This window comes from Pterocles gutturalis, unplaced genomic scaffold, assembly GCF_000699245.1.
Source record: "Pterocles gutturalis isolate BGI_N339 unplaced genomic scaffold, ASM69924v1 scaffold17117, whole genome shotgun sequence".
NCBI classification, from domain to species: domain Eukaryota; kingdom Metazoa; phylum Chordata; class Aves; order Pterocliformes; family Pteroclidae; genus Pterocles; species Pterocles gutturalis.
The window spans coordinates 3,864-18,560 of record NW_010108231.1 but is presented as its reverse complement, the minus strand read 5'-3'; the positions used below and the strand labels follow the sequence as shown (position 1 = coordinate 18,560).

General features: G+C 50.5%; 1 protein-coding gene across 1 annotated transcript; it reads left to right on the top strand.

Annotated features, from left to right (window-relative positions):
* Window positions 1-274: 274 nt before the first annotated feature.
* MRPL21 (mitochondrial ribosomal protein L21) lies at window positions 275-13,824 on the top strand (the record flags this gene model as incomplete). The annotated part of the gene is made up of 6 exons (XM_010072559.1): window positions 275-335; window positions 3,560-3,645; window positions 6,332-6,495; window positions 7,967-8,019; window positions 12,820-12,923; window positions 13,583-13,824. Coding segments are annotated over 6 exons (533 nt in total), but the record flags the coding sequence as incomplete, so codon positions are not given.
* Window positions 13,825-14,697: the final 873 nt, after the last annotated feature.

The following is a 14,697-nucleotide window of genomic DNA, read 5'->3' as shown; positions in this document are numbered from 1 at the left end:
CTTTTAATTAAGCAAATTGTTCCAGAAAGTGTGTTGTTAACCCTGAGATAACACAGGGGTAAATCTGAGCGTGAGTTTTTAGGCCTTCATCTCCTTCTGCCAATTAACAGCGTGTGCGAGTCAGCTCCTTTGCAGAAAATGCTGAAGCTCCATGGTTACCACGAAGCTGACCAGCCTGCGACGCTCCAGCTTTGCAGCAATGCTGCCTCACCAAGGACTAAAAGCCCAGCAGTTGCTGCTAATTTTTAATTCTTTTTCCTTCTCTCCCTTTTAGCCTTCCTGCTTTCCTCTGCGGTTCGGCACCGGAGTTCCCAGACCACGTCACTGCAGCAAGGGTAATGTCAAATGCCTTTCTGCTTTCCTTTCTGCTCCTTGAGACACTGACCTTCCTCGGTGAGGGTGGGGAGGGCGGCTTGGTTTCCTTGGGAAAGGAGGCTTGTCTGGCCCCTCTGTCCGTTGCTTCCCGATACGTTTTGGACTCTCTGCCTACCTTCAGCCACCTTTGCCAGAAGGAGGCTTCTGTTGACTTGTGAAATTGAGCAGCTGAGTCTAGAGGCAGGTAATTAGGTCCTCCCCAGAGAAAAGGGCCTCAGCGTGGGCTCAGCCCGTAGCAGACAGCAGAGAAGCTACTCAGGTCAGGACATTGAAACGCCTCAGCCGCAGAAAGGGCTTCAGCTGACGCGTATCTTTTGAGGTGCAGGCAGTCTGCTCCTCTACAAGGCTCGTCTCCTGCCTGGAGTCTCCAGTATCTGACCAGTTCTGACCCTGTGCTGCCGTCTTCGTGAAATGTGATTAACAGCCCTGGCACTACAGGACACCGAGCCAGGAGACTGCAGACTTCCCTTGTTTCAGCGCTTGTTTGTGTCTTTTATTTTGTTTTCTCTGCTGGGATCTCACGCAGAGGACCCTGCACAGAGCTGCAGGCTGTGCTGCTGCTTGCTTTAACCAGGAGGGGACACTCCTGGGAGCAACCTCAGGGAAAAACACCAAGATTTGCTCCTTCCCTCTGGTTGTCTTTGTGGTATCAGATCCCTGCTTAATAAGGAGCTGGAATCCCATGTCTTTCGGGCATGTGTCTCTGAGTACAGGCGGTTGGCACCCCTCGGGATAATCCCTGAGCACCGCAGGATGGGCTGGTGCCTCCCTCCCCTGCCCCTGGGGCAGGTATGGCCATTCTGCTGAGAGCACTGCGCGGGCAGGGTGCTGTCCCTGGTCAGAGCAGCGCTTTTCTCTCCCATTCTTTGGGAACAAATGGATGGTTTTTGTAAGTGGCTCTTATGCACAGGTGTTACCAGCTGCCTCTGCTCCTCCTTGTCCTGAAGATCTTGAAAACCAGCTCATTATGAGCAAGTGCCATTTTTGTTTTTTCCGCTCAAGCTCACAGTGTAGGGTTTAATTTTTGAATTAACACCCTGTGGCACATCTGAGCAGAGTTAATTCTTGCTTAGCTCTGATGTCTTAAGCAGGGTTCTCGTGATTTAGTGCTGGCTGCATGACAATACCTGCGGTACTGACCGTACAGGGCTCGGGGCAGCTAGGAATCAGCTCAGTTTTGCGGCAGAGGATAATCTTGAGAAAAGCAGAAAGAATCCACCGTGACAGCTGGTGAGAATGTGTTCCTGGCTGCCAGCTGAAACACCCCTGGCGGTTTTCAGTCTTTCATCCTGTTTCAGTAGTGTAGCCTGATTGCCTTCAGGCCCCCAGTTCATCTCCAAACAGAAGGTTTGTGCTGTCCCAGCCATTTACCGTTTCCAGTAGGAGAGCAGCATCTATGTGGAGAAAGTGGAGCAGGCTTCAGGTAGGATGTCTTCTGCACCGGATTTGTCATTCAGGTGCTGGTGCTGTTTGGGCTGTGGTGGCTCCTGGGATTGTGTCAGTGCTGAATGATCCCAAAGGGACACGTCTGTGGTGCTCAGGAGTCCCCTGGGCTGGTCACCAGGAATTTCCTCAGAGACTGATGCAACATCTGGAAATGGAGTGGCTCTTGTCTCAGCGGAGCAGTTCCAGAGTGAAAAGAGAAGCTATTAATGCCATTCGCTATCACAAAAGAAGAAACCACCCTTTCAAGAAGAAGAAGGATTTAATTTGCACCTTTTAGCAAAATATGTTGGTGCTCAAAGTCACAGTGAGGAGTGATGCTCCCTTCTGTCGCCAGCCTGGGGCTGAGGAGTCTGCCTGGGTGCCTCTGCCAGTCCCTCCACACTGAGGTGGTGTCAGAAGAGGCTTTTGGGCTGAATGTGTGTGTTTTAAATGCTGAATTGCCCTGCGGGTGGGAGAAGCCATTATAATTGCCATTCAGGGAATGCAGCTGGAGGAAAGAAGAGCAGCCTCAACTCCTGTAAAGAACCCAGATGTGGTCTTAAGGCCCTCTGTAAACTAACAGAGCAGAGCTTCAAAAAATAGAGGAAAAAAGGATGCATGTGAGTCATTCATGCATAGCTGGAGGCTGGTTAAAGGATGCTTGTTAGCCCTTCTTCCCGTCAAAGGCACGTTGCCTCTTCCCGATGCTCCCCGCTGTCGCGTAACTTCGGGGCTTTGTGTCTGGTGCTGAAGTGGGTCGAGGAGCGTTAACGCGATCAGCCTCTCAGCTGTGGTGGAGGTGACCCTGGAAAAGCTTCACAGGAGCCTTTTATCTGAAACCCAGGTGTAAGCAGGGCTTAAGGTGGATCTGTTGCCGTTGGAGTTGGTGACAAAATTCCCGTCTGTAAAAACAAGGCGGTGGAAAGTCGCTGGTGGTCGCTGAGCTTGATCACCACGGGCACATCCCGCTGCAGGTCTCAGCATTGGGAACAAGCGATAACCTGGCCTGGGTGAATTTCCAGTTCATTTTCAGGCTGTTTCTTTCTGCACTGTTTCTTGATTTCAAAGTATTTCAAATACCGTTCTGAAGTGGGAAGCTAAAAAAAAAAAAAAGGAAAATAATCCCATTTCCCCTATTGAGTTTTTGCTAGGATGGGAGTAAAGCAAACCAACCACCAAGCTGTTTATCCCTTTTCCTTAAAGCTTGCTGCAATTCCTGGTGGACCCAAGTGACGTGAAGCCCCAGGAGCAGCGACTATGTTTGGCAGAGCACCTGCAGCTGAATTCAGCAATGAGACCGAGTGTTTTCTGCGTGGTCTTGAACAGCCTTCTGGTGTGGGCTGCGGCTTCAGCGCTTCCGCAGCATTTCTGGTCCTGCTGGAGTGCTTTAGCTGGGTGTTGGGAGGAAGCTCTGGGGACTCTGACGTGCCCAGTGTCCTCCATTGGATTAAGTCCCAGGGAGGTGACGCAGTTTTTGCCTTCCCCACCACTCATGCCAGTAACATGTAAGACGGAAATGCAAAACCTCTCCTTGCTCAGGAGCTCCTGCAAAGTGAAACAGGATCAGTGGGAAATTCTGGCCCACGTGGGCTTTGGGTCAATTGATGAATCATGAGGTCTCAAGTACAGCGTCTGCTCTGCCAGTGGAAAAGCACTTTCTGCTCCATCTCCAGCTTCTTTTACCCCTTTTCCTCTCTTCATATTTTACGTCTCTTGGCAATACGTTTCCTACAAGTGAATCTTACCTTCTCCTTCACAGGCTTGTTGCCAAAACATCTCTGACCTCACCCCCGTGGCCTGAAGTGAAGCTCCCAGATCCAGGGGAAGAAGCGAAGCATCATGCAGGTAAAGGTCTCAAGTCTCCAGGTGGACACTGGCACTCCAGTATTGCCACTGGTGGCCCGATTGAGTGTAAATGTCTTCAACGGTTTGAGACAGTTTTGGTTCTTCACATTTTTGTCTCGTTTCTGGCGTGTGCAAGTGTCCTGGGACTTGTGCTCCAGCACCTGGTGTTGGAGATTCGGGTGGAAGATGAGGTCTCCGTGGTTCATAACAGCATGACAGGCTGTAACACCCCCAGAGGAATCCTACCTGGTGTGATGTGTTGCTTTCTAAAGCATGAGCCAAGCCTTTCGGACAGAAGGAAACAATTCTTTTTCTTTTAATGGCTAAATCGAGAAGCTAAAGCCAGCACAAGCAGGTGGATGGTGGGCACACCAGAGGGCTGGTGTGTTTCAGTGCGTGAAACAGAGGACTAGAGCCAGCACAAGCAGTTGGATGGTGGGCACACGGCAGAGCTGCAGAGGTGTGACAGAAGGCAGTGAGCAGCTGGGAAGTGACACAATGTGAGTGAATGCATTCCCGTCCCCACAGCTAGTCAGGACGTTGAAGGCAGCCAGGGGTCCTCCTGGCAGGGGCGCGTGGCCCGTACGGCGGTCAGCCTCGTGATTCTGCGAGTGTAGTGCCGCAGCCGTTTAGCAACCGTCCGCGTTGCTGAGCTGTACTGGAACATCTCAGTCTTCCACTTGCAGCCAGAGACAGGTTTCCCTGGCAGGTGGGGATGTGAACATCAAATACGGAGCAAGGGGAGTAAAGGAGAGGCGTTCTTTTGCAAGGAGAGAGCGAGGGGAGGAAAGCTGAGGTGTGTCCAGCTTTCTGCAGATAGTCTGCTATCATCCGTCTGCAGTGTGTTAATAACTGTGCGAGTGATGTGCTCTGGAGAGAGCCTGCTGCTCCACATCTCCTCCCTGGCTGCTTTTCCTCCTGCTTTTTATCTCCCGGGTGCTCCTGGGATTGCTCAAGTGACAGATGAGTGTTCTGTCTGAGTGTGGTTTGACCCAGTGGTGAACTGTAAGCCGCTGGGTTTGGTTTGCCGAGGCCCTGCGGTGAGCAGGCTCCCCTGTTCCCCTGCTTGATTCCCAAGGGATCGTCGGGGCCGCTGTGATTTCTGTGCCTGGTAACCTCCCACTGTTCCTGAGCTTGCATCATTATCTCCTGGCTGTGCTCATCCAAAGCAAACAACAGCGAGAGCGTTTCAATTCCGCCTTCTGCTTTCCTGCTGGCTGGGGAAACAGCCACGGATATTTTAGGAAGGGTCGCTCCGCGTGGTGCTGCGATATGAGCCGTGCTGGCAATCAAAGGGTAACATCACTTGATGGTTCCTGTCACTGGAGGTGTTTGGAGGAGTTATCAGCAGCTTCAGAGCCTGGGAAGGAAACGCACCTCATTTGGTTACAAAAGGATGAGAAAGCCCTGTGGGGAGAAAGTTGAAATTTGCTGAGGAAATAACCCTTGTTAGAGCATGACTCTGTGGGTTTTGCGAAGAGGAAATTGTAGGCCAGAGTTTTGAAATGTTGGTTTTGAAATGTTGACCACAGGGCTACTGACACACGCAGATCAGCAGTTCAGAGCTGGAGAAAATTGATGGTACCCATGGTGCAGCGGAGGGCATAGCAACCAGAAGGGGTTTGTGTTTTTCTCTGGACTTTGTAGTGGACCACTGTGAACCCGAGGAAAGAACTCCCAGGGGATTTTTCTTCTGGGACAGCAATTCCAGCAACACAGGAGCTAAACTCTTCATCGGAGGGGGAACTGCAGCAGCTACTGCCTTGCAAATAATTTCTGTTCTTACCTCTGTCTTTAACAGTTTGCCTCCGCTGGGACAAAACTTGGGCGCTTTCAGAGGGTTCCTGTAAGGGCTGGGTTTGGTTTGGTGGGCTGTGAAATTCTTGTCTGTCCCAAATGGGTGGTGTTTTGTTTACATTGCAGAAAAAAAAAAAATTATTCAGCCACTTTTGAGGACAGTGAAGAAAATCTGTTTTTCCAGTTATAGAAAAGTTACAGTTTTCTTGAACAGCTCAGGAGGGTGGAAAGCTACTGTTTGGCAGTGGAATGGCACTCCTGGAGCAATACCTTTCCACATTCCCATAAAAATTGGTTTTGGTTTCACTGCACAGAGAGATTTTCTGGAAAAGAGTGAGGGAAAGTCTCTCGTGTCTTTGCTGCAGGTACAGGTTCTGGGGCCGGGCTTTGTGGGTACGCTGGAGCCCTTCTTCCTGGGCACTTTGCCAAACTCCTCCTGACGTTCCTGCGTGCCTGACACTGTGTTCAGAGCCCTGGCCTGCTGCGTGTGATTTGGAAATCGAGGGGAGCTCCCCTCCCAGTGCAGGATTGCGTTCTCTGGAACCCTTTAATCTGAATATGGGGCACTTTAGGGTGCCTGAGGAGGAGGCTGGGAAGTCAAGCCTTAGACTAGCTGCGCATATATACGTGTGTGTGTGTATATATATATATATATTAGGTGTTCACTTACGCCTGGGTTTGCCAGGAACTAAAACACAAAGAGCTCATTAAGTTTACGAAAGGGGAGGCTTGCACCCTGTAGGAAACAACATTGCTGTTGGTCTTTGCTTAAAGATTCCCGAAGATAGGAGCTCTGGTGGGAGAGCAGCGTGGTGGAATGGGTTTGGAACAGCTCTTCCCACCTCCCTGGGTTTTCTACCCTGACTCCTTCCCTGCTGTTTGCCAACAGAAGTGGTGCAAAAGGTGAACAGGATGATCGCCGCAGGGCAGTACGGAAGGCTCTTTGCTGTGGTCCACTTTGCCAGCAAGCAGTGGAAGGTAACCAGCGAAGACCTGATTATGATGGACAACATCCTGGAGGCTGAATGCGGAGACCGGATCCGGATGGAAAAGGTGACGGGCTGTGCTGTGTGTGGGGCCAGGGTGGGTTGGCTGCCAGCATTCCTTGAGGCAAAACCCATCACCAATTTTTAAAAGCGCATCCTGGAGAGCTCCCGTTGGATCTCCCGTTCTTACTCCAGCTATTTGCTTTGCCTGAGTTTTGTTCCAGTTTCAGTCCCTCTGCTAGTGATAATATTATTGTGATTCTGTTGGAATGAGTCGTGCCAGACTGTTTGGAGACAGATTTTTGTTTTACTAACTTCATCCAAAAAAAGAAAATTACAGTTGTTGTTTCTAGAGAAAGACTGTGTTTACCTTGAGACTCCAACACCCCGAATACTTGCAGTACTCCCCGAGGGACTGTCACCGCTCAGTGCTTTGCGAGATCCTTATCACGGCAAGTGTGCTGGGCCGGGGAGAGGGATGGCGCGTGCAGGGGAGGATTGCCAAGGTGCGATCCGGTGTCTTTATCCGTAGCCTGGGTTAACTAGCAGGGACTTGCAGAGGCTCACCAATACAAATCTTAAATGAAATATTATAAAGTGGGACTCTGTTGGCTCAATCTTACTGTTGGTTGTTAGAGCCAAGCAAGCAGTTAGAGCAAGCCAGGCAGTTGTCCACTGCTTTGAAGTCCAGTCTTGAGGCGGATTTTTTGGCATGCCTTCAGCTGTGTCCTGCGTCCTTGTATACAGCAGAGAGGAGTGATTTGCACAGAGTAGCCAGATAGGAATGCAAAGGTCTAGATGGGAGAGAAGAAGGTGGAAAACTTGCCTATCCAACATAATCCTTGGAGGATTTCACGGGCAAGTATCTGTCTGAAACAAAGGTCAGAAAATTTCATGACTCTGTATCTGTTGCTTTTAACTGCTGCTGTACAAGGTGTGGGGAAGGCGGCGGTCGGTAAGAAATGCTGCCTCGTATCATGAAATCCTGTGGTCCTTGAGATAGGCAGGTGGTTGAAATGCCCTGAAACAAAAGGGTTCATCCCTAGGGTGGTGAATCCCCCCCAAGATGTTCATTTATTTATTGCCTGTCTTGAGGCCTCATGGAGGAGGAGGAGGAAAGTGTTTCTCTACTGGGATATGTAGCAACTGCTATAAAAATCCAGTGATTTTAGGAGCTGCCATTCATTCAGATCCCACCCAAGGTATATTATTCCTCTTCCCTGTATTGCTTTCCGTGTCTTTTACAAGTGTTGGTGAGCCGGAACAGAAAGGTTCAGTGTGTTCTGATCAGCGTGAGAGATACTTCTGCAGTCTGTTCCAGGAGGGTGAGCTCCCCTGGAAGGCTGGCTGGCTAACGACTCTCTTTCTTGCCTTTTAGCTGCCTTTCCCTTCTAGTAACAGTGCCAGGTTTGAAGTGTGTCAAGCCCTATTTTTAAGCAGTTTGATTCCTTTATGGTGACTGTAAAATTTGGAAGGTATTGTTCGGATTTGTACTGGGACAGCAAACCAGCGATATCTGCCTGATTTATCTTACACAGGTTTTGCTGGTTGGTGCCGACGACTTCACGCTTGTTGGACGGCCGCTCCTGGGGTAAGATGTCTCTTACAAGAACTATCTTCAAGACAATTCTTATACTTAATTGTAGGTTCAGGGCTCCTACAGCCCCTGAAACTGAGGAGAAACATGGATTTATCGGCACTAGGTGTTTCCCCAGCCCTGTGGCTTTTGAAAGAATCACCAACAAAACCAGCTCATGGCCTCTGCTGACTGTAACCCTTCCCAGTGCCACGTCTAAGGTACCTGGAGGAGATTCACCTCTGTCGGGTTGGATCTCTTTCTCATGGTGTAAGCCTTGCACAAGCTGGCAGTAAATCTTGCTCTTCAACATCTTTACTCCCTTACCCTAATGTCAGTGATAGTCATTTCAGAATAACCCAGAAATCCTTGCCCATCCCTTAATTTGCCTTGGGTTTTCTAACCCATTTCCTCTTGCCTTTGTCTAACCCTGCAGGCCTTAATCTGAATTTTAGAGTTCCTAATTTATCTTCCTCCAGCAGTCACAAAACTGTGGAGAAGGAGTTTACCCCCTTGGCACGCTCTCCATGCCCATGCTGTAGGACTCGCTGTCCAAACTGGCAGAACACCTGGTTCTTCAGCCTTTTCTTTACCGAAGGTTCGTGGTGTGTGGAGCAGGTGTTTCTGCTCAGCTCCTAGCACCAGCCTGCAGCAAAGCCATGAACTGCTGTTTTCCCCAGGACAAGAGCTTTTAGTGGTCAAATGCAAGTCAAGATGAGGTGGGTTGCGAGTGCTCAGAGTATCTGGAAGCCCTGGCTGTGGTCTGGTTGCAGGATAAGCCACACGTTCAGTGTCAGCTTGAGCTGCAGCAGCTTTGGCGGAGGATGGTGAGATAAGGAGGAACTTGTACATCTGAGAATTATTTCTTGGTGGCTTGTAGGCTCAGATTAGAAATACCCCGTAGTTTCATATTGGTTTCACTTCCCAGTGCTTTCTGTGGTACCAGGAGGCTGCTGGTGTTTAAGAGTTACCTGTAACGTGTTTGTACGTTGATACCGTGACTTCAGTTGCACTGGTGGTGGCTGCCTCAGGGTCCCTGTGTTGGGATTTTGGGGGCTGCCAGTCCTTTACCAGCACTGCAAATAGATCTGGAATAGCAGATCGTCAGGAGTCTCTGAATTATTGACAGATACTGCACTTGCGGAGGATTTTAGGAATCTCATTATTAGGACTAGAAATGTCATCTTGAAATTGAAATGAGAGCCCAAGTTCTGCAGACAGGGACGTGCCATGTCAGGCAGTTTCAGGTCACCACCCTTCTCTTGGCTCTCTCGACCGGTGGCCCTGGGCTGGTTCTTTGCAGCTCTCGGTTTGTGTGCTGCTCTTGGCACGTGGCCGGAGACCCAGGAGCTCTGGGACAGAGCTGTTTGGTTCCTGCAGGTGCTTTAAGCGCGTGAAAGGCTTTGTCAGGTGCTTGGAGGAAACCAAACGGCACATCTGCCGGCGTTAGCTTGAACTGCAGTAGCTTTGGCAGAGGAAGATTGGTGGGAGGAGGAGGAGGCTGACCAGACAGATGTGGAGATGCCGTCCTCCCTCCGAGCCGTAGGGAAACCTCCCGGGTTCCCAGCTCCCATACGGGCTGAGGAAAGGAAAGCAGAACCCAGCGTGTCACGAGCAACGTGGACTGCAGTTCTTTCACATGGGTCCCAGTTGTGCCTAAACCACAGACATTTTGGAGGGGAGATAAGCGGCTGGATGTGAACAAAGGCGGGCTTGTTTTTCTGTTGTTTTAAAAATAAACACAGCGGTGGATGCTTGCACCAGTGTCTGCGTAAGAGAGCTCATTGCAGCTGCACTCCCTGTTCAAACTTGGAGGCGGGTATGAGCTTGTCCTGTTTTGGACAGATGGTCATGTTTTAATTTTCTGTAGCAGTCAGATACCTCCCAAGACGGCACTTCTCTAGAGCCTTAAAAAATAACAGTGCAACAAAACATATCTGCGTGGCAGAGGCTATTCTGGGAACTTGGAGTTGGCTTCTGCTCCGGAATCTGCTGGGTTTATGCTTGTTCAAGTGACTTGCTGCCTGGTGGATTGGCACAGGGGTGTCGAGCAGTACGCAGCTGGGCTTTGTTCGGCTGTAGAATGCAGAAGTTGTTGCACTGTTAAAGCTGTGGTTGGGAGGGAGCGTAACCTTGGGCAGGTTTGTGTTTCAGGCCATCAGCTGAGTGCTCTCAGCTGTTCTAGACCTGAGTGGAGGGAACGGTGCCTCTGTGAGAACGGTTAGCTTCTTTCTAGACAAAGTACAGCTGATGGGAATTTTTGCCTCGGGGTGAACCTCCTACCTGCCCATTGCTGCAGTGCCTTCAGTGGAAATGGCCAAGGGCCTTGGAGCTGCTCTTCTCCCAGGCTGGGATTCAGTTACCTTCTGCAGGGAGTGAGTGAGCTTCTCAGTGGAAATTAGTACCTCTGAGAGTTACGATCCTTTGGGGTTGTAGGTTGCCTGGATCTTTTTCACTGCTTAATGACAAGAGCTTTCAGCCCCACTTAGATCCGTGAGATTTCAGTGCGAGTTTTTCTTGCCTCCTGCAAAAATCCGGTCGATTTGTTGTGAAACACATTGCTGCTGAGAGTGGCAGCCTGCCTCTGCCCGGCTCTGGGAAGCCTGTGACCCCCTTTTTATTTTTATGGACATTCCAGTCATACCTAAAACATTCAATAAAGATTTGGGGTTTTTTTTCTTGGGCTCTGTTTTGCTGAGAACTTTTCTGTTCATATGCAGAACCAGCAGGTCCTAGTGGGGCTTGCAGGGTGCAGCCACGCTTGCGTGCTCGACCATGTCCCAGCAGTACCCTTAAAGATTTGCTTGAAAGCATGTCAGCATCTGTGAGGAACGGAGCAATGTTGGGGGGACACTTACCTACAGGTCCATGTCAGTATTTCTCCTTTTGGCTGGACTGAGTGGCATCAGGGAGAGCTTGGCTGTGCTGCTGCCAGCCCCGGCTCTCCGGGAGCAGCGCAGAGATTCCAGGGACCAGGTCACTTTATCTCGCCTGGCCGCTTTCCAGTTTTCCCACGGGATCATCCTTGGTGAGTTTCTTACGTGCCTTTACAGTCCAAGCCTGGGAGAAGTCGGTGGGAGTTTAGCTTTCCCTTTGCCTTCAGCGGGCAGGAATTAGTCCCAGAAAGCAGAGCTCCCTAATTATAGCAGTAAAGCAGCCAGCCCCTGGAGTGCAGTCCGGTTTTTGGTTTCTTTCCTGGCGCTGCAAAGCTGGCTGGGTATTTCAGTAGTGCTGTCGCGTCCTGTTGCTGGGCTGAGTCTGGATAACCTCCCTTAGCAGCGATGTTGAGGTCACCCGGTGGTCTCTTAAACTCCAGATTATCTGACATCTCTTCTGAGCCAGTCACTCAGTGCAGATAGATTGGTTTTCTCCCTGGCTGTCCTTCCCTCCTCCCTCCAGGATTCAGTCTGATACGCATTACACCCCAGAGAGGAGATGTTCAGAGAGATGGCGAATGTCTCGGAGCCTTTGGCCTCCTGGTGACCCTGCTGGAATGGTTGGGCTAGATGGGCTTTCCCCTCTGCCCCCTCCGGCGCAGACAGAGCCGTTTGTCAGGAAAATGTTCTTTAAATGTCTTCTGGCGGCGAAGTGAGCATGCTAATGAGTTTTTAATGGTGTTCTGCAGGGATGCTGCATGAAGAGTGTCTCTGCCTCCTCCATTGTGGCTGCTGATTAAAACCACGCTTTCCAAACCTTTACTCTGGCTCTTGTCTGGAGGCGCTGATCGTCTCAGAGAGGAGCTGTTGCACAGACAAGGAGCTGCTCCTCCAGTGCATGCTGCAGACCACCTTCTTTTCCAGCTCTGGCGTTTTTCAGAGGGCAGCTAGAAATTCTGTCTCTCTTTTTCTGACTTCTCTCAGGGCTCTGCAGAGTCCCTGGGTGGGCAGGAGGTGTTTGTGTGGTAAGGTAATGCAGAGGAACAAGTTACACTCTGGTTTTACTCACCTGTGAAGGAACGATGGGCCATATCCTCCTCTTCGTCTCCATCCCTGGGGAGGGAGGATGTTTACTTGCTGAGAATTTCCATGTGCAGAAATGAGATGTAGAAATAATTTGAGTCTTTGAGTGGTCTCACTGCTCATCCTGAACACCCCTGGCTGCAGGACGCGGAGCAGTATGTGAAATCCCCACTGAGTCCCCATCTTCTCTTCCAATGTGGGGTAAACAAGCAGGACAGACCACGAGTGGGAGGCAGAAGAGAGGTGTGGGAGGAGAAGTGACTTGCTCCAGCAGCCAGTTAGCTGTGCCTCCTGCCAGAAACAGTGGGGCAGATCTCCTGGCCCTGAGCCTTTGCCAGGACTTACCCAGGTGAGCAAGGTGAGGAGACTTTCTCCCAGCTGGCTGTGATGCTGCAGAGGAGGAGGAAGGACTGCTGCTTTGAGCAGGATAGCCCAGGAGAAGGGGCCAGAGGTGCGTTTAGCCTGTACCGTAAGCAAAGCAGGACATAAAGATCACGTGAACGTGCCGGGGAATTTATCTTACTGTAATCCTGCAAGTTCCTGCAGGTTCGCGTTACTGCTGCCTCCTTAGCTGTTCCTGATGTTATCCCTCCCATGCCAGAGAGCTGCTGCCCTGCAAACTGTCACAGCGCTTGGCTCATCCCTGTGCAGCACCCTGAGGCCTTTGGGTTTGTTCCGTGAAGCCAAAAACCCAACAGATTTCCCTCCTTCCATGGTGACTTTGTTGTTGCTGTGCATCTGGGCTCTGTACGGCAGGATCTGTTACCTGTGTGTCGCTTTTCCCCAGAAACCTGCCCGCCCATAGGAGGAGAATGTAAATTAATAAAAAGTGATACTTTTAAAATTTATTTTGAAGGAAAGAGCTCGTCCGTGTGGAGGCTACTGTGATTGAAAAGACGGAATCGTGGCCAAAGATCAACATGCGCTTCTGGAAGAGGCACAACTATCAAAGGAAGAATAGTAAGATGAGGAGAATACAGAACTTCCTTCCCTGCTGTGGTGTTGCTGGATTTGGGATGGGGAGGGACCATGACCCTGGGGAAGGAGGCTCCCAGGACCCCTCCTGGCACAGCCCCTCTTTCCCAGCCCCCCGCCCCAGGCGTGCCGCTGTGTTCAGAACAGGGTGACTGAGTGTCCCTTGGTCCAGCCACCCTTTGGTACACAGCCTGGCAAAAGACCTTGCTGAAAAAGATTTCCTGGGCAGAAAAGCAATCTTGTTCTTTTTCCAAAGCCTCAAATCTTGGATATGTGGTCACAGACATCAGCGAGTCTTAGCAGTATCCTGTGGCAGGCTCTTTGGTTACCAAATCAGCGCCCCTCCTCAGACAGGACTGAGAGAGAGAAAAGTTATGGTCTTTTTTTCATGGAAATGATGCTGAAACCTTGACCAGTCTGACCCAGTCCCGTGGGAGCTCTGCCTAGCTCCCATCTGTGCCATCCCGGTGGTATGCAGCTGTCCTGCCAACGTGGCAGCATCTGCCAGCACACTCCCTCCCAGCACCCGGCACGCCTCGGCTTGCCTTAGAACAGAGCTCAGCCAGCGGGAGCCTGTCGAAAGGTACGCAGTGGGTTTGTGCTGTCATCTGATCTTTTTTTTTTTTTTCTCTTTTCTCTTTCAGTCATCAGGAACCCACAGACTGTCCTCCGGATAAACACCATAGAAATTTTCCCCTGTTTATCGTGAGTGATTGATTGGGTGTTGTGGGGCTTAGATTTATTATTGCTTTAGGCAATCATGGAAATAAAACTGCCTTGTCACTGGAAAGTTCTGAACTTCTTGCTGTTGTCGGGAATGGAAATCTATATGTCCTTTCTTTTTAGAAAAACAAAATGAAATATTTTTTTAAACTATTATTTCAGCCTTGATGGTGTTTATTTGTCAGGAGTGTTAAACAACCCAGGATCCATTGCTTGATGTCGAGCTGTTTTGTGCCAGCTGGGTCTGCCTTTGCCTGCACGCCTCTCTCTGTACCTCAGGAATCCAGGTCCTCAGCTGTGTCTTAAAAATACCTTGGCCTTCGCTGGCTGTGGAAGGAAAGGGCCATCTGTCTCCCCTGTCCGAGATCAGGCTCCGAGCCTGGGAGGCAGAATCTTTGTGTATAATTAGTCAGTTTAAAGAGCCTGTTGCTGCGCTTAGTTGTTCACATCCTTGGAAGCGAGTGCACTTCAGGAGGGAGGCAGGCGTTCGGGTGGGCTGGTGTGCCCTCTGGAAGCACTCCTTGCTCTCCACGGGCTGCGGTTCCCCCGCTGGAAACAGGCGAGGTGTTTTTAAGAGCGTTAAGTGTCATTTTGTCCCCTCCTCCTTTTCCTCCCCTGACAAAAGCCCGGCCGCTCTGTTCCTGTAATTCCTGGCACTGTGGGGCTTCAGGGGATATCGGGGGGCACAGCATGGCCCCCAGCAAACACGGGACTGGAGAGAGCGGTGAAACGGGATGACTGCAGGATCCCAAATCTACTCCCACATCATGTTAAGTGGTGAAAATCCTTCCTGCAGATGAGCAACAGGAGATGCAGCTGAGAAATTACCCTGTAAAAGGTGAGCCACAGTCTATTGCATAGCAGTAAATTGTCTGAGTGTGTCACCACCAAAATAACAGGTACCGGGGCCTCCAGACTAATTTCATGCCTTTTTCACAGCCTTGGGGCTTGACCTGCTGAGTGTATTTTCATGGCTAAAGCTCAGTATTTTCCCTCCAAGCCGAGAACCATCACTTGCTGAGCAGCACATGGATGT